The sequence below is a fragment of the Anoplopoma fimbria genome, chromosome 21 (genome assembly GCF_027596085.1).
Source record: "Anoplopoma fimbria isolate UVic2021 breed Golden Eagle Sablefish chromosome 21, Afim_UVic_2022, whole genome shotgun sequence".
NCBI lineage: Eukaryota > Metazoa > Chordata > Actinopteri > Perciformes > Anoplopomatidae > Anoplopoma > Anoplopoma fimbria.
The window spans coordinates 7128502-7155800 of record NC_072469.1 but is presented as its reverse complement, the minus strand read 5'-3'; the positions used below and the strand labels follow the sequence as shown (position 1 = coordinate 7155800).

At 39.8% G+C, this 27299-nt stretch overlaps 1 protein-coding gene across 1 annotated transcript; it reads right to left on the bottom strand.

Moving 5' to 3' along the window:
* Positions 1-1919: 1919 nt before the first annotated feature.
* Positions 1920-27086, bottom strand: myom1b (myomesin 1b). Its single transcript, XM_054622623.1, has 37 exons — positions 26926-27086; positions 24897-25031; positions 24603-24777; positions 22824-22981; positions 22541-22633; positions 21133-21221; positions 20733-20774; positions 18590-18751; positions 18165-18326; positions 16364-16505; positions 15822-16021; positions 15330-15383; positions 15074-15198; positions 14807-14990; positions 14543-14717; positions 14345-14466; positions 9587-9783; positions 9377-9503; positions 8359-8543; positions 8160-8274; positions 7924-8080; positions 7735-7841; positions 7588-7632; positions 7349-7485; positions 7099-7243; positions 6422-6481; positions 6062-6129; positions 5850-5963; positions 5226-5285; positions 4892-4979; positions 4767-4805; positions 4562-4667; positions 4168-4331; positions 3935-3971; positions 3733-3755; positions 3362-3417; positions 1920-3227 (listed from the first exon to the last, which is right to left on the bottom strand). Exons 1-37 carry the CDS (start codon positions 27084-27086, stop codon positions 2967-2969), a joined length of 4470 nt encoding a protein of 1489 aa, XP_054478598.1. The 3' UTR covers positions 1920-2966.
* Positions 27087-27299: the final 213 nt, after the last annotated feature.

Here is a 27299-nt window from a genome sequence, read left to right as displayed (position 1 = left end):
TCAGCTCCTTGTGCAGGCTCCTCTGCTGTGTCTGCAGGATGCTTGGCTGCTTCTGATTGGTCAGCAGTCAAAGGCTGGTCAGCAGTTTCTTATTTTGCATCCTCTGTTTGTTCTGAATCCGAAGCTTTGGGTTGAACAGCAACCTTCTCCTGATCTTTGTCTTTAACCTTTTCCACTGTCTTAGTAACAGATTCTGCAAAAGAGCAGTCATGAGTAAACATTTCATCTCAGTTATGACAAAATAAAAACACCATTCTGTGTTGTTTTAGACTTCCCATATTTCATGTCAGCCCTCTCACCCTTTCTCTTCTGCTTTTTCATTCCAGTCACAGTGGTTTCCATCTTTTCCTTTGGGGTGTTTGGTCCAAACACCACGTTTCCCTCTGCGTCAGTTGAGTATGAGGTCACCCCTAAGTCAGGGGTTCCTTCTGCTATCTCCAGCTGAGAGGAGAAAGACTGGAGTTAGAGGTCCCCATGTATAAAAAGCCTCGCTTTAACCAGAATTAACCATCACACCAGCCAAAGAATGAACTTTCTACTTACCAGGACGTTCAGTAAGGTCAGACCTATCACTGACTGTAAGTAGTCAAGATACACTTGACTAAAATCTTCAATAATCTATCCAAATCTGTATTCACCTGATATTATATGTACCCATTTTGGGGTTGCATTATATCAAATATTTTTAAAGGTTTCTTTCTGAAACACAAGATAGGATATTGCTTCATATTAACAATTAATGTCTTATTTCAATCAAATTTTTAAACCAATTTAAACCAGTGATTTCCAAATTGGAAAAAGTAAGGAAATCGTATGTTATGCACGCAAAAAAAAGCCCACTTTCTAATAAGAACCGTTTTCAATTTCATTTTCATCTCTTCTGTTTAAAAGGATGTAAAACTAAGCCACAGTAACAGCCCTTAACACTTGTCAGATATACAGTAATTTGATATTTCTAGATTTACATTTTCTTGCTGGGAGTCATATGAGAAGATCAATAACAATCTTATGTCGGTTCAATATGAGGCTAAAGAGAGGAGACGGCTGGAGAAGTTTAGCTTAGCTGAGACTTTAAATAGAAACAGCTAGCCTGGCTCTGCCCAAAGCTCACTAATTAACACGTTATACCTTCTCTGTTAATCTGTACAAAAACTCTATGCGTTTTCTTTTACGTTATACATTTCCCCCCCAAAATCCTCTTACCTGTAGTGCTATTCATCAATCTAGATTGTTTTGGTGAGAGCTGCCTAGTTTTGGAGATATAGGCTGTAGACATGTTTACCTTCTCTCCAAAATAATAAATAAAATAGTTCCTACATGGAACTGCTCACAACAAGGTCTGTGGATTACATAGATTTAACTGGGTTATTCGAATGTATTTTTTAAAATATATTTTTTGGTGCCATATTGTCCTCAAGAGGAAACAGATATCTCTACGGCTGATATCTCCAAACGAGGCAACTCACACCGAAACAATGTAGAACAATCTTGACCTGAATTGTCCCTTTAAAACTGACGAGGAAGCTACATTTATATAACATTTCTCTTACAGCAAAATCTTGTATTTGTTCTTCTGTATATTAAAGTTGGATTCTGGTGACCAGACAACAAAGGGGACACGGTTGGTCTTCTCTGAATTACATTCAGCTGAGCTTGATTTGTCTCATCTGTTTGTGCTCATCTTAAAGTGTGTTTTCTTTTAGAGCATCATCAAATCAAATAAAGGATTGTTTACAGTAGAGAGCGGTATTGTCTCCATGCTGGTGATTGATCTGTTGGCGATCCAGGTCTACAGAAATGGTGAGTGGGAGTGAAAATAGACAGAGTCAACTGGAACGAGAAAGTGAACAGTGAAGGGTGGAGTGTTCAAACCAAAGTGAGACGACTCAAAGAGGAGGAGGAGGAGGAGGAAGTGGGGAAGTACATGCTTGTTTTTATTAGTCTCATCAAGAACCAGGGGGAAAGGAAGTGATGCAATAACCACTGTTAATGAACAGTGATCAGACTTCATAACAGTGGCATCAGTATCGTCACAATAAAGGAGGCATTATCATCATTAATGACTGTGAAGGGGATCTCATCTCAATGGTGAAACACATTATAACAACAGTGACAGTGCGCAAACAAACATTATTCCACTACAGGAAGGCAGACAATGGGAGTGATGTCATGATCACAACATTCAAATGACCGTGATAAACAATACAACAGGACATAATGTGAAATTTGATAAAATGACACAATGAATGTTTCAGCCCATTTGCGACAAATTGTGTTTACTTCTGCTGTTTAACTTTACAAAGCAGAGCCTACCATGAATTAACAGTGTGTTTGTCTCCTCGTAAACTGCAATACTGTGCTGAATGTTTTAAGTCAAACTGATTTCCATATTTGAATAAAATCAAGTAAAATGCATGGATCAATCTAGCATTAATGGGTGCTTTCGTTGGCAGTAAAGTATGCATGATTTGCAGCAAATGGGATAAAACATGTTAAACCATTTGGCTTTTAAATAGACATTGCACACTAACTTCATGATTTTCTTCTGTGTGATTTATCGTCAATATCATCCCATCAACACAACACGTCTTAAACTATATCTTTGGCTTTCTTTCATCAAGTAATGTTTAATTTTTCTCCTAAATCAGACCAACATGTGCCTCTCTGCACGCAGCAACTTTACACAAACAAAATCTAAAATTGCACCAGTAACATTTTTGAGTGGACAGGATGTAAGATTTGTTCTTATTGGACCAAATGCTTATTATAATTTCAAGTCACCACTCTTCACTACACTCTGCATTTATCTCTGATTTGTTTATGACATTTCATTGCAGATTTAGCACCTCTAGAGATAATTGTATACACTACACAAAACATCTAACACATCCTCAAGTTGGGTTCTTTCCTTTAACTTTCCAGAGTTTTTCCATTTATACATATTTACGACAAGACTTGGACCGCTTTTATTTTTTCTTGCCGCCCGCCTCTTCAGGGTTGAAGACACTTACGGTGAAGTCCCCGCTCTCTGTGCCATACTTGTTCTTCACCAGGATGCTGTACTTGCCAGAGTCCGCCATGTTCACGCCGGTGATGGTGAAGCTGGCAAACTTGCCTGAGGCAAACTTGAGGATGCAGTGGTCGTCGGACGTGATCTCCCTGTCGTTCTTCAGCCAGGTGACCTCCGGCAAGGGGTCGCCCGAAATGTTGCAGGTGAGATTGAGGGCCTGGTAAGAGGATAACACGCAACACACTCACATCAAATTATAAAGTAATAACGATAATGTTCAGGCATGTAGAGTTAGTCTCTTATTGTGCAGTCTAAGGTGCTGGCCACATAAAATCAGCTGAAACTGTTTACCTTGCCCTCCTGTATAGTGACCACATCAGGCAGGCCTCCTGCTACCCGAGCACGACCTGAAAGGAAACATTTTAACTTCAAATAATCCTGATGAATACGTTTTATTTACATGGTAATTTAAAGAAAACCACCAGTTTGGACCTTAAGTATATGGGAATATTAATACTACTATCAGTGGAATCTAAAAAATATGTTAACAGTACTTTCTAGAAAAGAATAAGAATTTTATGATCTGTCTTTTAGTTAAAATCCAAGTTGCAGCTTTTATACATAATTCTAAACAAAAAAAAGACAGGTCTTTCTTCTTGATGATTCAATAGCACGAGACCTTAAAATTGATGGAAAAAAAGTCACTTTAAAAAAACACTTACTTCTCTCTGCAATAGCAGCAGCTCTGATGAGGCAAAGAAAAGAAAGAAAGAGGGAACACGAATTAGCTGAAATGTGCTGAGAATCAGAAGTGATCTTCATGCCAACTTCTTTGTGTAGTTACTCAAATCACTCAAAGAATTGCAGATTGCAGCTACATGAAGCTATAATAATATGATAGTTATGGAGGAATAAGTAACTTACTGCAGTCTCTTGAATTCTGCAAAAGCATCGTCAAATGCTGCAAAACAAAAAAAAGGTTGTATTTGAACATAAATACTTGTGTAAGATAAAGTGAATGCAAAACAAGAAATCTGATTTATAAAAAGAAGTACAAGAAGTCTATTAGAGGTCATCAAGAAACATGAAATCATAATACAAGTACAATACAGTCCTTGTGGCTAAGAGAGATGTTTCAAATATGCTGGAGGTCTCACCTTGACCGCCCAGCTCAACGGTTCTCCTCAGGCCACCTTTCCCATCATGGAACTCAATGGCATATTTGCCCGTGTCTTTCTCTGTGGGCTCTGTGATCTGCAGCCACAGCTGCTCTCCCACCACACCGCTCTTTATGCGGTCAGAGAAGGTGATGGCTGAATCCCTGTCAGTCAGAGAGACGACACAGACGTGGAAACACGGAAACATGAGGAAGTCTACCGATGGACAGAGCAATGAAATATTTTGCTATTGTAAAACTATTTGCAATTTACTCTCAAGTGTAATTAACAATGCACAGATGTTTGCATTAGTTTGTGTTGCTGTAACTAATGGATTTTGATAACAAATGTAAACAATTGCTTGCACAAATAGCAATTCAGACACAGAACATACTTGTAGTGCCACGTCACTTGGAGTAAATCATTATAGTAGTTGACGAAGGTGTAGAGTCTGATGCCCTGATCTGTGCTTGTGATCTTCAGTGGAGTGGAGGAATTGGCTGCAAATCAAATATGATTTTTTTTAATCAAAACACAAGTTTAAAATGAATCGGGTACCAAAATGTTTAATATGTGGACAAAATGTTCAATCTTCTTACCGATAAAACTGAAAACTTCATTCATCAAGTCTTTGAAACCTTGAAAAGAACAGATTTGATCATCGTAAGTGATATATTTGCTCCAGTTATTATGTCTATCTCAGTGTGTGACTTCAAAAGGTTACCTTGATCTTTCAAATTCAATGTGGAAGTGTCTTTTCCTCTGTCATCCTTCAGAACGACCTCGTACACACCAGAGTCCTTCTTGGAAATCTGACAGAGAGCAGGAAACATCAAATTCAGTTGTAAAACAACAACGAGCAAGGAATATAATTTGTATTCATCTGAGAGGGCAAGCTTTTCTCTTCTGCTACTGGTGCTGCAGAAAACACATATATAAAAGCAAAAAAGCCAACAGACAGACGAACAAACAAATAATCAAATTAAGCATTCTCAGGCACAGCAGCAAAACCAGAAATGGCTGTTGGACCGTGATGACAACAGATAACTGTTCCAAACTTTTAGTGTCCTCCAGATTACATCGTCTGCATAGTCTGCTCTGTCTGCAGGGGAGTCGTGCTGAAATGGGACACATGTGACATCACGTTTATGTCATGTTACGTTATGTTTATATGACCACCTGTAGGGTGTCATATAACTGAATGGCACTCGGACAGACATTCAGAGACGATACGATGGGATGGGAAAGAGATGTGAGATGTTTCAATGAAATGTAATACTTAAAAAAGAGAAGAAGAAGAAGACAGAACAGTGAGAGAGAGAAAGTTATGATGGTATCCAAAATTTTAATTAATTTAATGGCATTGTTAGGAATTATTATTAGGATATGTCCAATTTATTTTAAAGAAAATAAATTATTGTTATTTATTCCAAAACCTTTTAGTGTAATTAGTCAAATGTAAATGATTTTACTCCATTTTGATCATTTCCTATTCCAACTTACTCAAAGACGTTGTGGACCAACATTGAGGGGAAAATGCCCATAAAATATGAAGGTTCCATATATTTTTTGAGAAAGGATTCCACCGTTAACATTCATATATGCAAATGAATTCAGTGACAGAAATATACATATATATATATATACATACATTCACACTTCTCACCTTCCCTAATTCTTACCTGAGCAATTTCCAGCTTCAGGACTCCCTCGGTGAAGCCGAGATTCTCGTCCGCTTTGAGCTGGTGTCCGTCTTTGTACCACAGCGCAGAAGTCTCCTTCTTCATGTTCCCAACCTGAAATGCATCACAACAAATGGATGTGATTAAATCAACACTCACAGTTTGTCTTTAAAAGAGCGCAGCATAAAAAAACCTTCAAAGTTCTGTCTCACCTTGCACTTCAGTATAACGCAGCACTCTTTTGTCACCTCGTAACCCAAATACTCGATAAAGTGAGGACCTGCAACAAACATGGCAGTTATAAAAAGAAAAAATATATCATGTTATGCAAACGTAGATAAACAGAGATTCCAGTAGAGCTAAAATGTTTGGTTGATTTTTGATTAATTGATCAGCAAAAAATTAATCTGCAACTCTTTTGATAGGCGGTTAATCGTTTGAGTCCAATATTTAACTAGACAACACAACTAATTGTTTAATCAATACAATAAGCAACAGATTCATCAATAATGATACTCATTAGTTGCAGCTCTCATTACATGACTAATACACGAGTATGCAGCCACCCATACCTTGCTTTCTGACCCATTCTTTCATCTGGAACTGTGATTCCTTCTGCAGCTCCTTGAACACTGCAAATAAAAAAAGTAAACTATGTTAACATTGTATGGCTCAAAACAACACTTAATCTAACCGTGATATTTAACCATGTGATACTTGTTTGTTGTTGCTGTTAAATTATGTGATAATATGAATGTAGTTTTGGATCAGTGTTTCCAGATTAGGATGATCCAATCAGAGCCTAGAACCGGCTGAATCGTCATTAAAGTAGCTACATTTTTTGGGAAGCATGTTTTTAAATAGTATATGTCCTGTTCTTTCGGTACAATTAGGTTAACCCCAAAAAAGTGGTTTTAATAATGAAAAATGAATTATAGGTCTTTTAGGTAATGTTCATTTAACGTTAATTTGAGCAGAAACGCTTACAGGTCTCTTTCTCACAGAGCTATGACATACTTGTGAAAAAAAGGGAAACAAATCAACTTAGTTGTAACAAACTGAAATTAAATTGGGTTTAAATCTCAATCAAACTACTGATAAAAAATAAACATCTATAATTCTATACCAAAAAGTATTGATTCCCAATGAGTTTTAGTATCTAAAATGGTATCTAAACTAGACTAAACTCACTTAACCAATCTTCAAAAACTATGTGATTAGGATTATTTTACTGTTTGACTGAACATACCGTCTCCTATCAGCACCAAGCTGGACTGGTTGGTAGCTTTCCCATCCTTCAGCTGGAAGGTGAAGGTGCCCTCATCTGCCGGAGTCAGACAGTCCATGATCATCTCAATCACGCCGGTGTTCTTGTCAAAGTTCATCTTGTATTTCTACAAAAACGAAGACAGCACCTCTTAAACTCGTCTCCCCAATATAAAACATAACTCCAAAAAACAAATTCCTAGATGCATCATGACATCAAATTGTTCACTTACGTCCCCCTGAGAGAGAGCGTTATCGTTGAAGACGTAATCGACTTTTCCATTAGCTGACATCTTGTCCGCCTGCAACCAAAAGCGAACTTTGCCCTTCTCCAGCAGCTCCACAGCCAACTCCGACTTCAGGGGAATAACTAGCATGAAGAAAGAGTGAGAGCCAGTTAAAAAAAAAAACAGTCCAGTTCATGATAAACTTTAAAAAAAAAACAGCTGTGATTAAGTGCTAATACACTCACTGGGGAATTTGTGGTCATGGCTGACCTCCAGCAGCCTCTTCAACTCTGACAAAGATATGAGGAAATTATTAATTATTAAAGAATAAAGCAGAATACTTCAGTATTTTTATTTATTAACTTCTTGAAACGTGTATTTATGTAACCCACCTTCTTCAGAGAGAGTGTAGCTGGATGAAGCACCATCAGTGTGGGTGACAAGACATGAATATATACCAATGTCCTCCTCCGCAGGAGTGTTGAAAACAGCTTTGGATCTGAAGGGAAAAAGAGTAACTAGTAAGAATACTGAGTTTTGGTGTGTTGATCAAAGAGTCTCAACTTATAAAGTCCTCTCACTTGTTTCCCTTGGTCTCCAAAGTCAGGCGGGATGGATCTGTGATTTCCTTGTAATTCCTGGACCACACAAATTTGGAGTCGGGCGTCATGTTACAGCACTCAAAGTTCAGGGAGATGATACCGTCATCATCAACGTCCACAACTATCTCCTTGGTGCCTGAGATTCAGAGACGGTATATTGTAATAATAAGCTTGTCACCACCGGTTCATCACAATCAAACTTTTTCTTTTCATACCTGGTTTGGTGACAGCTAGAACCGGCTCTGTCACGTCGGAGGTTTGTCCGACGCCGGCTTTATTCTGAGCGCGCACTCTGAACACAAACGTCTCTCCTTCCTTCAGATTCTTAATCTGCAAAATGAAAGACATTGTGATTATCACACCAGCTGCTGTCACACATGTAAAGTAAAAAGAAGTGCTCATGATGATGGCGACCTTCAGGTACGCCTTCTCAGTAGCCTTGTTGTTGACTCCTCTCCACGCCTCCAACGGTGCGTCTGCTTCCTTGATGTCAACGTAGAAACCGTTGACCGGGTCGCGGCCCTGGTACACAGGTGGTTTCCATAGCAACACCAAAGAGTCGCTTCGCACCTCTCTGATCTGCAGGTCATGAGGAGGTCCTATGGTAAAAACCACAAAAACACACAAAGGCTTAAAAACTGCAGATCAGTCAGTCTGATTATGTTTTACTAATATTAAAGGGATCAATAAACAATCATGGAGTCAGAAAAAGGAAACATGCTTCTCTCTTGTTTCATGTGCAGCCAATCACAGCGTGAGCAGGAGGAAAGGTTACGTTTAGGACATGAAACCAAAGGTTTAGGACTTTAGAGGTTGACTTGGCACATTTTTGTTTGATGCTGCTGAATTTAAAGTGCAGTGCACTTCCACAACAAATAAATAAATATCATTACATTAGCGAGACGCAGAAAAACAATGCCTTGGTCCCGCCTTTTATTGAAACAATAAATGTAACATTAAATATTCTGTACAACTTCTATAAAGTGCTTTGGTATATTAGTTATTAGGGCTAACCTTGACCACAGAAAGTCTTAGTCCACTAGCACTCATATGATTTTTTGGACTAAATGATTAGTTGATTTAATCAGCAGATCTATTAATCTGAGTTTCTCCACAAAAAATATGCAAAAGATAAACTTTGAATCTTGTATTTACCAGAGATGTGATTAGTTTCTTGGAAATAAGTCATACAGTGAGAAAAAAGCATTAAAATTTACTAATAACAAAATAAATCTTGAAAAATGTTGACTGGACGGGGCAGCCCAAATATTTGTAATATATGTGGATTGTGTGATTAATTTCAAGGAGGAAAGGAAACTCAGATATCTCTAAGAAACAAAGCTATATGTGTGAGCCTTTTCTTGTTCTGTTCATGTTCTAAAAAGAGTGCTCTGTTCATGAAAACATCTTCTATGTGTGATGAATAACCAACCTGGCACGGCGATGGTCCACTCCTCGCACAGGAAAGTGTCACTGGGAAGTGAAGGGATGCCGACACCTGCCATGTTTGCCGCCCTCACCTGGAACTGGTACTTCTTGTTCTCCTTCAGGTCAGACACCTGGAGACAAAGGGACATAAAGTGACTTTAAACATCTATATCAACTTAACTCTGTATTTGGGTTGTTGAACTTATTATCCTACCCTGTAAGCCCTCTCGCTGATACCCCTGATGTTGGCCTCGTGCCACTTCCCCGGCACGCCATCGATGACCTCACGGTAGTCCACGAAGTAGCCGGTGATGTCAGCACCGCCGATGAAGCTCGGCTGTTTCCAGGCCAGCACCATGGAGTCGCACACACACTCCAGGACACTGATGCCATAGGGTGGAGCAGGGGAGGCTGAGATGACAGAAAACGCATATTAACACCATAATGCCTCAGGAGGGGAGGAGGGTGATGTAATGGGAAACTGAAGCACTACAATGAGGCGGTACTTTTGATTCCCAAACTCATTTTTACACCTCCGGCCAGCTGCTTTTATTTATTTATAATGATTGATTTTTGGAACTTTTTGTTCTGTGTATTGTATTGGAGCTTTGTTGATGCTGACAAGCTTCAGTGTCCCACTATTGAAAATGTTTCCAATTACAGCAGGTATTGGCTGCATTACAACTTACTCTCTTCCATAGCCAAAGCATCACTGAAGTCACCAATGGATTGTGTAAAAGTTTAAAGACAATAGTAGGCGAATACCTGCTGTAAAAGAATATAGTCAAACCTACTGTACAACACAATAGCACCTTTAACCTTTTATATCAGGCTTATGTATTATGATTTGCTTAAATGAACAGTTTGAAATATGCTCATTCGCTTACTTACTATTAGGTGAAAAGATCGATACCACTGTCATGTCCATATGCTAAATATGAAGCAACAGCCAGAAGATGGTTAGCTTAGCTTAGCATGAAGACTGGAAACAGGGAAGGAACATTTAGCCTGACTTTGTCCGAAAAAGTAGTCTACTAAAGCCCACTTATAAGAATGTATTTTCTTTTTCGTTTAATCCATACAAAACATAAAGTGTAAAAAACACACTAATAACATACGCCCCCTTAAAACTCATTATTTTGTCACTTTTACACTTTGGTTTTCAACATATTTAAAAAAAGAAGATATGTGTATCTTTTGTTACCTTTCAACAGAGACAGGCTAACTGTTTCCCCCTGTTTTCAGTCTCTATGCTAAGCTAAGCTAATCTTGCTTAGGTTCGTATTTTAACAGACAAACTAGGGAGTCTTATCAATCGTCTCATCCAACTCTCTGCGAAAAAGCATAATTTTCCAAAAACTTCAAACTATTCCTTTATATTTCATTGGAAAATAGTTATATATTACATCAAATGTGTGGTAAGAAATGACACAACAAAGGAAAAAGTGATTTATGTGACTTGGATGAAAGAGCAACTGTGAGCAAAAGGTCTCCCCAAAAGCAGGATCATGTAACATTGTGATAATAAATTGACCTGTTGTACACAAATAGTCACGTGAACTTGACCCTCTTCCCCTTTTTAGGGGTGAGAAGTTGGTCAAAGTGTCCCAGAGCTGGACATCTGAAGGAGTTACACAGTGCGCTACCAAAAAGGTCTCGGGTCACAAGTGTCCTGCTCTTGTGTGGGCTGGATGACCCACTTTTGAAGCACAGGGTGTGATTAGCTGGCTCCTGCCATGACATACTTGTGTGTATGTGTTAAAGGGCGCTGGGTACTGAATGTGATGGCAGGTCCTGAGGTGCATGGTGACTGATGTTGAGCCACCCAGTTGAGGAGGGGATTGTGGGTAAATTGGTCGCCAGGAAAACTACTGACAAGCGTGAGTGTGTTGAGTTAAAGTTTGGTGGTGTTTTACAGTGACTTACCTTAAAGAGAAGGAAACCAGTAGAGAACTTCACCAACTGTTTATTGATTAGTATACATCAAAAGTATGTAAAAGTAAAAGTAGAACCTTGCAGAAATCTGTATTCTGTTACTTGTAAGGTCAGGGCGGGATATTTTCATGGATGCTAATTCATTTGGGGTTTCTTTTAGATGCAGAATAACCATCGCTCCACCTGGCTTGATCTTAACTAAGGGGCTGGAAGTATCAAAGACTCTATCAAAGAGAAGTGTGCGTGTTTGTTTTCGACAAAATATTTCCATCTGTGCCCGGGGCTCACCTGTCGACCCTCTCCTGGGCCTCGCTGTCTCCCGATTAGCAGAAGCATCTACAGGGAACTTACATGCCTGTTGGGCGTCAGGCTCACTGACTGTCGCTACAGCCTGATCCTGAACCTCCACAGTGACCGGGTCTAAGTGTGCAGCTGGGGCTATGTCAGTTAGTGAGTCAGAAACTGAGTCTGACACAGACTCTGAGACCAGGTCTTTTGCCAGGTCAGGGGCCCAGGACACACTGCCTCTCTTGCCCCCCTTGCGTTTGCTCTCCACGGGTTCGGGCTGCGTGAGGGCCCCCTGCCTGGCATCAGTGTCAGCCTGAGCTTTATTGCGCTTTTGCATAGTGTCAGGGGGGGACTGGACAGTGTCATGCGTGCCCGTCCAGCGTGGCCTGTGCTCGGTTAGTTGGCCCGCGTTACCCCCCGGCCCCATCTCCGGCAACACACCATGAGGGATGCCGCCCCCTACAGGAGTTATCAGAGAAAAGCAAAAGAGGCTTTTAAAAAGAAAAAAGAGGCAAAACATCCAGAGAGAAGCAGAAACAGAAACAACATCAAATATAGTAAAATGTCTTCATCTGACAGGAATGAAAAATGAAGACAAGATGACCAACATCCGTGTGAGGAGGTGAGTAGGATTCATTTTGGATTATGAGAACATGCAGGCGTGTTAAGTAGAACATGCAATGACTGGATGTGCAGGCTTTGCACCAGTCCTCTATGAAAGAACACTGTACTTTAGGAACAATGCCAATGGATTTCATCACCGCTTAGATTTCTAATCAAAAGGTTAAATAATTGGTGTGTTCTGAATGAATTATCTAATTAATACAATGTAATTGTTTTAGATGTTCTTTCTTTACTATTTTTCCTAAATATTAGGAAATTTGAGCTTCAACTTTTCTATAAAATATAACGTAAATGAAGTTTATTAGTAGTTGAATCATAACAAGCCATTACAATATTTGTAATTTAACAAAGTAGAAATTATTGTGTTCCTTGAAAACACTATCAGTACTTCTGTCTGCAAAGCAAGTGAGTGTGTTTCATAAGAGAAAACAAGGAAAAGAACAAAGCTGGTAAGTGAGTGAGTGACCTCCAAAGGCTGAAGGTTATGCTGGTTATAATGCAGAGAAACTTTAGGGAACACATGCAGGAGATCAGAAAGAGCAGGATTGGTCTGTTTTGCGCTATGTGCTCCAATTAAATATTATAATTTATTGAGATTCATTGGAATTGAATCTTAAGATCTAAAATGAGTTTTAAGAGATCATGTTTTATATGTGTGAAGGGTTTAATTCCGATGAAAAGGGGAAAAAAGTGTTTTTTTTCCATATTGTGATATAATATCACTATTGGAGTGATTTCAGCCCTAGTGTGTGTAAAGTGTTGCCAGGTCTGACTGAAACCAGATAGCCCAGTCACATATACATAATTTATAGACAACTTCAGTTGTCTAAAAATTCAGTTAACTATCGAACAGAACAATTCCACTGCCGGGTTAGCTGCTAGGAGAGAGGTGAAGACAGAGAAACTCAGTGCAAGTTGAGGGTACCGGTGGGGTTGGGAGAGGTGTGTGTGCCGCTACCTTGAGCACCAAGAGGGAATGCCGACAAGACTTTTGCCCAGGAAAGGTGAAATGGGTGGTGGTGGTGGTGGTGGTGGTGGTGGTGTGTGAAAATGGCCTGGTTTGTGAAAACCACTGTATTGGATCGCAATGACCCAAATTAGATGAAGTCTACAAGTCCTGACCCCGCCTCAGGCTGTGCAGGGAGGAGGAGGAGGAGGAGGGAGGGTGGATGTGGCTGGACTGGGTGGTGGGTAGGTGGGGCCCATAACAGTGCAGAATAACGTGACAGGGTGACACAGGGTGGAACCATGGTGGAGAAAGTGTGGGGGTGTAGATGCTGATGGTATAAAAAACTGAAGACATGTCTCAATAGACGACATCATGTTAAAATGATATTCCTGCAGAGTTTTTTTCCTCCAAAAATATGGACATACAATTATATTATAGACAATTTCACCATTTGGCCAGATATTTAAACCAATCATCATTCTTTGGTGCGGAGTGCATTTAAAAAGTCATTGTGTGGGGAAATTTCCTCTTTTTATTGAGATCAGCTTAACCTGCCTCACTTACATCTACTTCAGGTTTCAGGCTCTGGTTTCCTACATTTCCCAGAATACCTTTTCTCTTTTATACAGGCTAAAATTAAGATATTGTTATTATATTATATGTTTTTCTCATTTTTCCTTTTTAAATTGTTAAAGAAGATAAATTTGAGTGTGCTGCATTGTATTCTGTGTAATCTTGTGGAAATGTTTTCATGAGTAGTATCTGTTGCATCTGTAATTATGATTTCTCGCTATAATTGTTAAAACATTGGTGTAAAATAATCTAGAATGAAGCCCTTTGTTTCCTTTTCAGTAAAAATACCTTTGCGCAGATCAGTGTGAATTAAGATAAAATATAAATTGAATATCATATAAATTTCCTTACATAATATATCCCAACATGATTATCTATGTTAAATATATAGATGTTACAAAATATAGTCTAACTAACAGCAAAATGATTTCAGAAATGCACGCTACAGCACCAATAGCACATTTTTAAACATTATTAAAAGGATTTCTTTATCCTCTAATCCTTACGTCTGAATACACAAACAACAGGGTGAACTATAATTCTCAGTATCTGACTCCTGCATTAGCTTGTTGTACTGATATATGAACTGTCGGTTTTACTCACCAATAGCAGCCTTCACCTCCACAGGCTCAGACTCCGGGGAGAACTGGCTGAGCCCTGCTGCGTTCACTGCCCTCACCCTAAATATGTATTTCTCTCCCGTCATCAGACCATGGCAGATGAACCTGCAAATATGATACGTTTATATCGAGCAAATGGACTACATAAAGCTTGATTAAATAGAAAGAGGAGACATTTCACCTCGTTCCATTCACTGGCTTGTTGTTGCACGGCTCCCACACGTTGCTGTCCAGGATGCTCGCCTCAATGTAGTATCCCACCAACTCCTTGGCCTCCTTGGACGCTTCCCAAGACACAACGACTGACGTGTCCGTGTTTCTGGTAGGGACGACTTTGCTTGGGGCGGATGGGATATCTGAGGACCAGAATGATTGACATGTTTTGGGTCATAAGCTGTGAATGTGACTTCCTGCTGTTATGATGCATGCATTCATGTTTTCTGACCGAGCTTGTCTCCAACAGTTGTGGCCTCAGTTGGGTCGGATGGCTCGCCGACACCGGCAGAGTTGCAGCAGCGGACGCGGAAGCTGTAGGATTTCCCCTCGGCGAGATCAAACAGAGCGAAGCGAGGAGACTTGACTGGGATCTCTGTGTTCACCCTCTGCCAGCTGTCTGTGCCCGAGACACACTGACAGACAAGGATACAATGTGTTAGTGCGGATTTTTCCTTTAACAGGTAACATGTGAGAAAAATTCTGTTTAATAATTCACCTTTTCCACATAGTACATGACACCCTCAAGGCCTTTCTCTCCAGGTGGATTCCAGCTCAGCACCACGTAGTTCTTGGTTGCTTCCGTCACCTGCAGGTCAAGAGGTCTGCCGGGAACAATGCCCTCTGATGATCAAAAAGATAAGGAATTAGGTCCCTGAACACATCACCCGTGCAGCAGGAAAATGACCTTCATGCCACCGAGTGTCGTAGACGTTACTGGTATAAATGATGGTATAAAATGTTTTATTCTTTACCTGCAGGTTCCTCCTCTGTGACAATGATTTGGCCGGTCCACGGAGCAGAGGTGCCTAAAAGCCAGTAGATGATCATGAAATGATTTTTTTATGGTTGTAACATTTCTGTATTTTGCTACTAAGTTCACAATTTATTAATTGGCCCATCTTTAAAACAGAAAACATGTTTCTATGCAAAATTATATCCAAGGTAGTGGTAGGAAACATTTTTTTAACTTTTTAAACTTAAAAGCAGTTTGAAAAATGACGCACCACATCTATTCAGTAAGAAGAAAATACTTCAATATAACATTCCTGAACAAATAAATAAAATGTGTTTTTAAAAAAAGACTTATACATGCTTCTTTTATGGAGCTGTTATCTGCTTATATCAATGTATTTGTCAACAAATACATTTCCCAGACTCTTATTCCACTTTTTTATTTTTCTTAATTATTAGAGCTCTTTAAAAATGGAAACTGACATACAGACATACAGTAAAGGCTGCAGTACCTCTCATGCGGGCGCGGTCAGCTGGGTCCATGGCAGCCACCGGCTCAGATACTCGGGACGGGCGGCTCATGCCACTCATGTTGACGGCACGCACACGGAACATGTAGGAGCGGCCCTCCACCAGGCCGGTGATGGGGAAACGGGCAAATTTAACCGGAGTGTCATTGCACTGGATCCAGTGGTTGGTTCCAACCTCACATCTGTACACATATTAAAATATTTGTTAGGTTTTTATTCAATATTTTTACTTTTTAAAGAGAATTCTATCAATTTAGTTTTGTCTTTTTCCCCTTTTTATTTGGTACCCTTTTCTGTGGTATCAATACAATTTGTTTTGTGGTTTTAAAAAAAAAAAAATTGTCGCTGCTTCATGTGTGCTGGGGGATATTTTCATGATAAGAAGTTCCTATTTCAGTGTTAAGAGTGTCACCAACAAAGACAAGCAAGATGTCACAGACCATTGCTCTAAAACTTTGACACTCCCATTCCCTTAACTCTTTTATGGATTTTGTCCAGATGACCACAGCTGTATATTCACTGACCTGTCCACAAAGTATCCCAAGATGGGGTTGCCACCATCGACAGCTGGCTGCTTCCAGGTGACAATGATGTAATCCTTGTTGGCATCCAGGCAGCGCACATCCAGAGGAGCGCCGGGAGCTCTCTCAACCTCGGCTTCAGCATCTAACACAAACGGTATCAACACCATCAGGATAGTCGGTATGCTTACTCTCTCTGTCTTACACTTGTTTTTTTGATCTCCACCAGGAGATTATGTATTTGGTCATGTGTATGTGTGAATGCATGTATGAGTGTGTGCATCTATGTGTCTGTCCACAGCTAATCTCCCACACTACTGGAATCAATCTAATATGTTTTTCTAATGGTTGTGCTGATTCACAGTTTTGAAAAAAAAAAAAATGATTGACTGTTTTATATCCTCATGAATGCTGAATCCTCGCTACTCTTTACATGTCGGTAAAGTCCGCAAATGATCAACAACTGCTTCAGTTTGAACTCTTGTTTCCATACATATCACAAATTGTTCCGCTCTTGATTTGCAGGCCTAGGTAAGCTTGTGAAAAACGTGCCTGATACGCTTGCAGTCTAGAAGGGGGGAGATTGTGATTTTTATTAATTCAATCAAACAGTACAGCAGCAGTCATTGCAGACACACCTGGCGGGGATCTGGACTCTACTGAGTGCACCTTTGAGCCAAATATTTAATTATAGTGAACTGATTCTACTGTAGCTGGTGGTTTTAAAGTGAGCTGTGCCATTTGCTGAACGATGTGGCTGCAGGGTTTGATGTCAGGAATGTTTCTGGACCTCAAGTCAAACATAAGCCAACAGCAATCAGCAGTGGGAGGACAGAATTAGCTGTAGCCCTCCCCGGAGTGAAAGGGGATAAGAGAGGTGACTCTTAAAGAAACATAAGGGGTAAAGCCAGGCCACCTAATAGTTGCATCATTAAGTAAGAGCATGTATTAACTGGGTACATGTGTACATATGGTATTACAAACCACAAACCATCAGCAAAATGATACTTCAAAAAATTTACTTTTCAAAAGGGGAGGCATCACTTCATTAATCAGAAAATACGTTAAACAGGCATTAAAAAATACTATTTTAGCCATGTTGTAGGAATGAATGTTTTATAAATCAGGCTATGAATGATATTTGAACAAACCCCTCTATAAATTCCTTCAGAATATAGACTGGAATGAACTTGAAAAGGTTGTTATTTGTAAGTGAAGGTAATGTACTAGGCGACCCTGAGCTGTAACCAAAGACAACAACAGGATCTATTTTCTAGAAGCTGAAGCTTTAAAGGTCAGATTGTCTCTGAAGGCAGCAAAGATAAGCTCTCACTGACCACTTTTTCCACTGTATTCAAACAGATGCCAGAGAGTTTATCCTATTTAAAACCAGTCACTCACATCCAAACATTTTGACAATTAGCTGTGGTGTTGTCATCAGGTGCCAGAGGACGGGCTGCTGTGACTTTGACCTTTGTGACTTACTCGACAAAAACAAAGCTGGAGGAATCAGGTTGCATTTACAGAGAACTTCTTTTCGCAGAGAACATGTATGTGCAGAGACATCTAAGATATGTAATATTTTATAGTACTCAAGGCTTTAGGACCTTTTCTAAATGTGCTTCGAGGGAGGTTTTAGAAAAGGCTTTGCTGATGCTTTAAAGGTCATCATGTCCACAAATAAATCAGAGTCTGAGCTTTGAGTCTTCTGTAGGAGTATCAGGCTTGGAGGATCTGTATTTGTTATTTAGTCATCTGAGAGTCATCTAACATTTAAATGACAAGTGATGGAAGGTGTCCCCACCTCTGACAAAGACGTAGGCTGAGTAGGTTTCATATCCAGACTTGGTGGTGACACGCAGGGTGTAGAGCCCCTCGTCCTCCTTGTTGAGGTGTGTGAGAGTCAGCGTGGCTCGGTCTCCACTCCAGGACATGTGATTCCATTTAGAAGCAGACAGCAGAACATCTGGGAGAAAAAAGATGGAGGGCAACACAAATATAATCCTTCATAAAAGAATAAGCAGAGAAATGGACAAAAAAATCATTCACAAATCATTTCACACTTTTTAGATATGCAGTTATCCCAACCCAAAATAATGCATGTGATGTATTCAGATCAGATACAGATAGAAAGTAGCTAAGTACAATTACTTTAGTACTGTAATTAAGTACTATTTTTAAGGCACTTAAATTGAGTGGCTTAATCCACAATAATCCACATCTTCTTACCATCTCTGTACCACTGGATCTCTGGCTGGTAGCGGTTCAGCGCTGGGTAAATGATGACCGTACATCCCAGACTCATGGTCTCACCCTCTCTTCCAAAGGACACCCCAAATTTATCAACAATGTGGGTCTGGAAGTTGATGCCATACTCGGACACTGGGCCATCTACAGACAAAGCAGAGACTGCAGGGTCAGAGCAAACACTTTGCACACACAGGAAGGGTGAAAAGAATGTGTTCAAATCAAGTAGGGGAACAAAACATTGCACTGTGAAAGAGAAATAAACGTTATCATATCAATAATCATATCCACAGAAACTACTATAAGCTGGATTGAAACTTTTCAGTCAGACAGAATAAGGTGGAGAATGAAAGACAGCAACAAATACAGACCAAAAGAGTGACTCTAAAAGTAAAGTGCTCAAAATTGTTTGTTATCATGCATTTAACAGTGAAGCATAACAGACACGTGAAAATCCTATTTGAAATGAAAAAAATATATATATTCATTTCAATTCATACAATTAGGATCTGTATTGTGAACATTCACACATTTGAAACATTAACAATATATGTAGGATTAAATAAGATCCTCTAAAATATAAAGGAACACTTTGTATCAGTTTTGTTCCTTTAGCAATGCATTCTATTTCTAATGATCTGCTAATTAATGGCAACAAAATGTACTCTCAAAATGTACAGCACATTCCTTATACCTTATGAGAACATACATTTACAAGGTTGCATACTTGCAACATTGTTTTCAACAAATAAATGCAGAAAAATCTGTAGATTTTCCCATGTGAACCTCTTGAAACTCTAAATATCAATCACAGACAAGAGTGGTCATGCACGGACACGCAGTGGAATCATCAAGTTAACCAAAACGTTTTTCAAACCAGATTCCAGTGACCCCGTTACCTTCAGTACTGGCACCTGCATTGTCACCACAGCATCAAGGAAACAGAAAAGTTGTTAGTCCAATAGCACCCACCTGTCTTCACAGCCCCAAACCCACCACATCACACTCATCCCTGCAGGTCAGTCATGTACGAGCAGTTAGCCGAAGCCCAGCATGTGTAGTGTTCATAGCATAGATTTCTTTGAATGACCAAGAAATGCATACTGATAAGATTAAAGCTGCATTATTTATATAAATAAAATGTTATCAAATAGCTCTGTGGAATAGGGCAATTTATTACTATAACTGTTATTTTCATTGTAACACAATTGTTTTGCTTTGTGGAGCTTTTTAGCCTTTTTAGCTCATTTTTTAAAGCCACAATATTGCTGTTCAGTGTTACTGCTCTGATTAACTTTGCTTCCGGCTGCAGGGGGTGGATGTTTTCAGCAAATGGTCTTTAATCAACAACATTGTAATAATAATAATCATAATCAACATCACACAGAAATACGTGAAATGGCCGCGTCCTCATAACAGCGCATTAGGTGATTGTGGCCGCCACCATAGAAACAACTTAAAGTTGGTTAGGTTTCAGAAAGAAAAGTTTACGGTTACGGTTAAAAATACTACATTTGTTATGTAACTTCTAAAGTAGACTACGCAATTTAGAATAACTTAACGTTGACTTTTGGTTTAACACAGGAAACAAACACCGAGGTCCTGAGAGAAGGTCCTTTGTTTATATACCATTGCCCATGTTTCCTTGATGCTGACACCTACTTTAAACACATTACGGGCCACCACCATATCATTACATGTATGTCTTTGAGATAAAGCTGCAAGCAGTTGTACGGTGTATGCCCAACAACAAACAGCAGACAGACAAAGTTAGCAACTAGCTGCTGGTTAGAATCACAAATCTTGCAGCTGAAGAGAGAGGTTTTTCTCAAGAGTTGGTGGAGACCAAAACAGAGCTGTAAAGAGACTGAATGTGTGATTTATATCCATCAAATGGCAAAAAATAAATGCTAATGTTGCTCAGCATCTGCTGGATGTGTAAATTAGGAACTACTTGCTAACAGGTTAGCCAAAACAACTTAACAAGAGTACATATGTCAAGGCTGTGTATTTCAGCTTGTTCCTCTGCCCCCTGGTGACCATAAATGAATGAACTCAGCTTTAATTCTGCAATACAGCAAACAAATAAAAGATAAAAACAAATACATAGTAAAGTGACACTTACGTCTGGGTGATGGCAAGGACTCATCAATTTCACCTTTGAACCCTATGGGAAAAAACAGCAGTTACTATTAATACCTGCAGCAGACACACAGTGTGAATAGTATTATACTGACAAGATGTCAAAATAAAATGAGAAATGGCATACTAATTAAATTACAGGTGCCATGTTTCACATAGTGGGTCTAATTATTGAGACTTGCAACTTAAAGTACATTAGTTTCTTACATTAGTAAAAAAATAACTTTACATTGGAAACTATACAGACTAATAGTATTGATCCACGGTGAGCTATAATTACTGTTTTTTGTGATTTAAACATTTTTTGTGATGAAGACAAAACAGTTTTGGGAGCTTTTTTGTGCCTATAGCATTTGATGGTTTTAAGACTGGGTGAAACCTACTCTTTACAACGACAGAGGCAAATGCAGACTGCTCTCCCTTGGAGTTCATGGCAGAGACGCGATACTGCGCCGTGTCATCAAAATCACATCTGAAAGAGGAGAGCAATCAGGTGATCAATGTCCGTGATGCACACATTCTCTCTCTTAAGGGCTCATGCGTACAGTGCCCTTCCCCCACATCATCCTCAACCATGTAAATAATACCAAGTATGCGGTCCCCCTGAAAAAGCGTTCCATCACTCCTGGCCAGGAATACTCTGGTAATAAATAGACACCACTGGTGATGTCATGTGCACCAGGTGGAGTGCGTCTCTGTTCATGAAAGTATCCACAGCCAACATATTCCACTAAAATGTGATAAAGATAATCTCATATGTTCCTCCTTGTGAGTTTTATTGGCTGCTGTTGAAATGGTCAGATGGTCTTCGCTATGTTTAGACATGCTCTTTGTTATCAGTGGCAGCCTGGGAAATAGTCTCATAGTCCAACCATGTCAGTGTGCAAGTTAGTCAGGGACAAAGGGATATATCAACATTATCATAAAGACAGAAGCTTTGGTTCTACCCTGTGGGTACAATCATGACTGAAAGTAGAAGTGAATAGGCTAAAATAAGATGCAATATGAGAAGATATAAAAATATGTGACTGAATTTTTTTCAACTGTTTAAATTTATTACACATTTAATTCACTCCACTATGTGTTGGTTTTTTTGGAGAAATGGTCACTTCAAGTTCTGTGCCCTTGAATAAATAACTAATTTATCTCAAGTTAATGTGAAAAACAAACAAAAACATTTTGAGAATTTTGATATAAAAACTTATTCCGTTTCTTTTGACAGGTGCAGTGTGTTGGATTTTACATCTTGGGGTTCGGTTGCAACCAAGTCAAACTTCTCCCATTTGTCAAATGTGTAGGAGGACTACGGTGGCCGACGCATAAACGTGAAAATGCGCTTTGTTTGTCCGTTCTGGGCTACTGTAGAGTCATGGTGACGGGCTCTGTGAAGAGGATCAGCTCTGCATGTAGATATGAAAGCTTCATTCTAAGGTAACGGAAATGCTAAGCTAACTGTTCAAGATTGCAGACAGCAGTAAATCTAAATTTCACATTTTTGCTCCAGAAACACAAAGGGAGGCACTACTTCCATCTCATGCTTTTCTACAGTCTATGGTCTGTTTTTAAGGTAAATAATATTACTGGTTGGCAAGAGAAAAGGCTTGAGAAATGCAAGTGTTCTGCCTTAAGCCTGTTTATAAAAGAAAGATGAGAAGAGCTATTAGCTAACTGATAACAAGTCAAGCTAACGTTTCCTATGGATTAATAAAATCCATTATGGTGGTGACATGTTATGGAAATTAAACTTTGGCACAAGATGTTTCAGTGGCATTTCGAGGAGTCTTAACCTACCTGTTAATCTCCAGTGAGTGCACGCTGTATCTGCTCTCAAGTTTATACTTGCCAGCATTGGAAAGAGGGTCAATTGCCACATTGTTTTTGTACCTTTTCGTGGGAGGCAGAAAAACATGACAGAAAACAGACCAGAGGAAACAGAAAGAACTTGAAAAACGACGAAACTGAATCAGGAGGAAAGAGAATAAAGCCCAGAGTTCAAACGAATAAGCAGAATGTTGAGGGGACAGAAAGGACAGATTTGAGGTGATGTCATAGGTGATGTATATCTGTGACCTACCATACGACCCTTGGGTCAGGCCAGCCGCTGACAGTGCAGTGCAGCCGCACACACTGCTTCTCCCACACGGTGTGGGAGCGTGGTTTAATCACAAACTCCGGGGGATGCATCAGGCTGTCTTCGTTCATGCGCTTAAAGTGTTCCCCGTGTTCATGGATCTACAAACAGAACAGTACTTAAGCATTAAAACACTCGGGACTACTGTACGTTTACCAATTATACACTATAGAAAACAATACAAATATCCACATCATTTCACCAGGAATTCAAAATGCATTGTTGAAGCAAAAACAAAGCAAGACAATTGAGCAACAATCAAACATTTCTTTATTTTTTTTCAAACATGCAAGATGTTTGCTCTTTTAAATGCGACATTTGTTATTATACAGTCTATGGTTCTTAGTGTGTGTTGTTCCTAATGTCCAATAAATAGTTAGGGGTGTTGAGGCCCCGTCTCGTTGTGCGTCCAGTTACTCAACACATAATATGACAACACCATTAGGACACTGCTTCTCTGTGTCTCAAGAAACTGGATCTCCTGAGGAATTTGTCACCCAGTAGTGAGTCTATCTGGCAGAGTGGAGACAGATAAATACAGCGAGGGGGTCACTGTGGCTTGTGTGATGCTCAATGAATGGCTGGACACTACTTCACATAATCACCCAGGGACATTAACAACTCCCTTGTATAAGGAGTAGTAGTAACAACCACCAAACCACAGGCACTTGGTGTTCCTAAGCAGTACAGCAATGAGTTATTCTCAGTAGTTTGACTATGCATATAAAATAATTGTTATGTAGCCCAATATTACGTTTACATTTTTGTTTTCCACTGTGATAAAAAAAGATAATTTGTGATATTATGAAAGAGGATGGTACTGCGATGATGTCAGAAGGAACAAAAGCTTCTCTTGGATTCAACAATTGAAATGCCATGAGGCAGAAAGGATTACTGTGATGCCACAAGTAACAACAGACGTTCTATGATGGCCTTAAACAGAATAGTTTACTGCGATGTCTCACATAAGACAAGCAATTCTATGATGTCATGAAACATGATGGTAAACTGTCACGTGTAACAAAAACAAACTTGCATGCAATGAGGCAGAATGGTCTACTGCGATGTTACAGTAAACCAAAATTACAACTTGTGATGAACAATCTGTGATTTCAAGAAAAACAATGACCTAAAATGATGTCAAAAAGAGAGGAAACCAACTCCTCTATGATGTCACAAGTAACAAGAATCATTATTTAATACCACGAAACAGAACAGTCACAAGCAACAATAGCTATTTTATGATGTCATGAAATTGAATAGTCTACTGGGATGTCATATATAACAAAAGCTATTCTATGATGTCAGGAAACAAAATAAACAACTGTGATATCACAAGTAACCAAAAACATTCTATGATGTCACATACAAAACAAAACATTAAGTAATGTTATGAAACAGAATCGGCTACTGTGATGACACAAGTTACAAAAACATATCCGAAAGAGAATGGGCCACAGTGATGTCGGACGTTGGAAGAGCCAATCTGTCAGGTCATGACCGGGATTGTCTGCTGTGATGTCATGAGTAACAAAAGCCAGTCTGTGACATTTTGATTGAAAATGACATTGGTATGAAAAGCCAATCAGTGACGTCATGAAGGAGAACAAAAACCTAAATTCTAAACTGCAGATAACAATCAGTTAGTAATCCATGTTGTTGTAAGTCAACAGCTTCCTTTATGACCCCAAAAGAGTTACATGTAGAATTCACCCAACTGACCCTTTTGTTCAGAGAGATGCGTTCAGCCGACTCTCGAATGGCCTCCCTCCTGGAGGTCTGCTCTGACCTCTCCATCTCCAGGCCACTGGTGAACAAATCCCTTCCGGCCATGTATGAGGAAGTGTCCCTCACCCTCGCTCTCTCTGTTTCCAAATATCCCGTAGCAAACTCTTGACTACGAATTTGTGGATCAGAGCCAGGGATGGATGAGTGGAGTAAGGCATACCGTTAAAGCTGAAACAACTTTTAAGATGATGCACAACATTCTTTTGCAGTTTCAGTTTAGTGCATTACCTGCCCCTGAAGATAGGCACTACATAGCCGATGATTTGGTTCTCTTTATCCACAGCCAAGTAAGTTGGCTTGGCTCTCTTGAGTACAGGGGTCAGTCTGCTCGAATCCAGCCCAGAATATGAAGACACTTTAAGTCTGGGACATATAGAATACCATCATACCATCAGCCAGAATACATAACATCAACATGTGGGGACAAAAGCCAAGATCAGGGTAGATGTGTTGTAGATTAAGGTTCAGTGGGTAGTTTAATAGTGAAGGTGGTTTAGTTTTGATTATTTGAACACCTCCACAATGATTCAATTTACACAATCAACAAAGGGCATCTGATACGAGAGACAATCTGAGCACCATGGAAACAATAATTCAATCATTAACAGACCCAAAGTCATCATCAATCATCTCACTCTTTGTGCATTATTGAGATTAATTGAGGAAAAGGGATGACAAGTTGATTAATAAGTGAAGAACATATTTTAGGTGTTAGGTCAGACGCCACACAGTTTATCCGTGGCAACACTATCTGCAGCACTCTGAGAGTTGGGGGTTGGAGCTCCGGGTATGAGATAACAAGAACCTGATAAAGTGACGGGGGCAAGAAGGGTGACAGGGCAACTGCCCCAGCTTTTCTTGTATCAGTCTGGGTCGCTGTCCCTTTAACTCTGACCACTGACACTCTCTTGACTTTCCAGGATCAGGGCGGCAACAACTCCCATTACAATGAATTTGAACATGACGTATAAGAGAGCTTCTGTTTCATTACTGAAATCCATTACCAGGTATTTCATACAACAAATCCAATGTTAATGTCCATATAAATGCAGTATCGCTGCCATAACAACATTATTGCAACCACACTGAGTGTTTAATCCTCATCATATCATAATCCTCCTCTCCACAGCACAGATTTGGTGACTGGTGGGCTGCCCAGCCACAAGAGTGTAAAGGCAAAGATCAGATGGCGTTAGCAAAACCTGAGCCCTCCGACCAGTTCACACTATCCAAGCCACTGTGTTTAAAGACCTGCCAGGCTCTGTACTAGATAGAAACTCTTGAGTGTCTTGTTGAATCCCCATCTTCACAGAGATGAATCAGCTATAAAACCAAACAACTTGACACTGCTTCCACTTTTATTATTGTTGCCGTACATTTTTTAAAACTTTGACATTTAATAATAGTCACATACACTAACAATAATCTAATTTGCCCTATGAATATTCTCTATTTAAAACACTGGACAGCTGACCAATGTATTCAGCAGGGGACTCACAAATCTTGGCAACAAAAATAACCACGAATAAACAATTCTCTGCATTTAACCCATCCCGGAGGAGCAGTGGGCTGCTAAGAAGCGCCTGGGGAGCAACTTTGGGGTTAGGTGTCTCGCTCAAGGACACCTCAGCATGTTGACTGTAGAGGAGTTCGAACCACCAACCTTGTGGTTGCGGGATGAACGCTCTACCTCGTGTGCCACATCCGCGATAGACAGACAAACTGTCACTAGCTACATTCCCACCGACATGGCATGTACAGGTCAAATTCTATTTCAGTCCATGGTATATACCAAAACTCAGCCATTACATAACAGAGCATTTCCTCCCAGCTCATCTAACAAAAGGTTTAAAACTAGACAAAAACTCATATTTTCAAACACATTTTAGTTATTAAGGAATATGTGTGTTACCGGTAAGAGTTTTTAAGCATGCAGAGAAGCAAACAGGGCATCTCTTCTACATGCAAAGAGCTTCATGCAGAATTCATGAAGCTCTCCTTATACTTTTTTAACCAGTATAAGGAGTAAAGACCTATGTGAGGGATGATCAAAGAGAAGGAGAGAAAAGTATGGTTACTTTGGTGTCAATATGGCAGCAAACCAGGAAAGATGATCCCAAAGCTGTGACAGGGAAGTGATCCAATAAAGTGGTTGGAGGTGAACTTGATCAGTTGGTAATGGTGATGGTGTTAAAGGGAGCTTCTCTGTGACAAAGAAGTGGATTGATGACGGTATGATACTCTTCCTCCTCCTTACCCCCCGCTCCTGCTGGTGGTGGCGGAGGAGCTGCTGCTGCTGCCGGCAGCATACCTGCTGCTGGTCTGGTACTGGCTCAGTTTAGACTCGGTGTCTTTGCTACGGTAGCCACGGTCATAGTGGCGATGGTGCTTCTGGTAGAACGGTAAAGATCCAGACATGCTGCAGGCCGCTCCTGGTACGAGCCCCGAGCTTCTGAGTTTCTTGCTGCCTATCTGTTTTTCTGTGTGACTGGTTAGTGTTCAAGAGCAGGTGGATTGACTGTTATTATATAGTGTGGGTTCATTGTGACTTTCACTGACATTTTCAAGTTATAGACTTTTTGTTGAAATTAGTCGATTTGTTTAAAAAGCTAGCTCTACTTTAATTTCAAC

Coding starts and splice junctions, on each gene's coding strand:
- myom1b (XM_054622623.1), bottom strand. CDS start 27,086: ATGTCTGGATCTTTACCGTTCTACCAGAAGCACCATCGCCACTATGAC. Junction 9,504..9,586: donor TCAGCGAGAGGGCTTACAGG/GTAGGATAATAA, acceptor CTTTGTCTCCAG/GTGTCTGACCTGAAGGAGAA. Junction 7,842..7,923: donor TTGGAGACCAAGGGAAACAA/GTGAGAGGACTT, acceptor TTTTCCCTTCAG/ATCCAAAGCTGTTTTCAACA.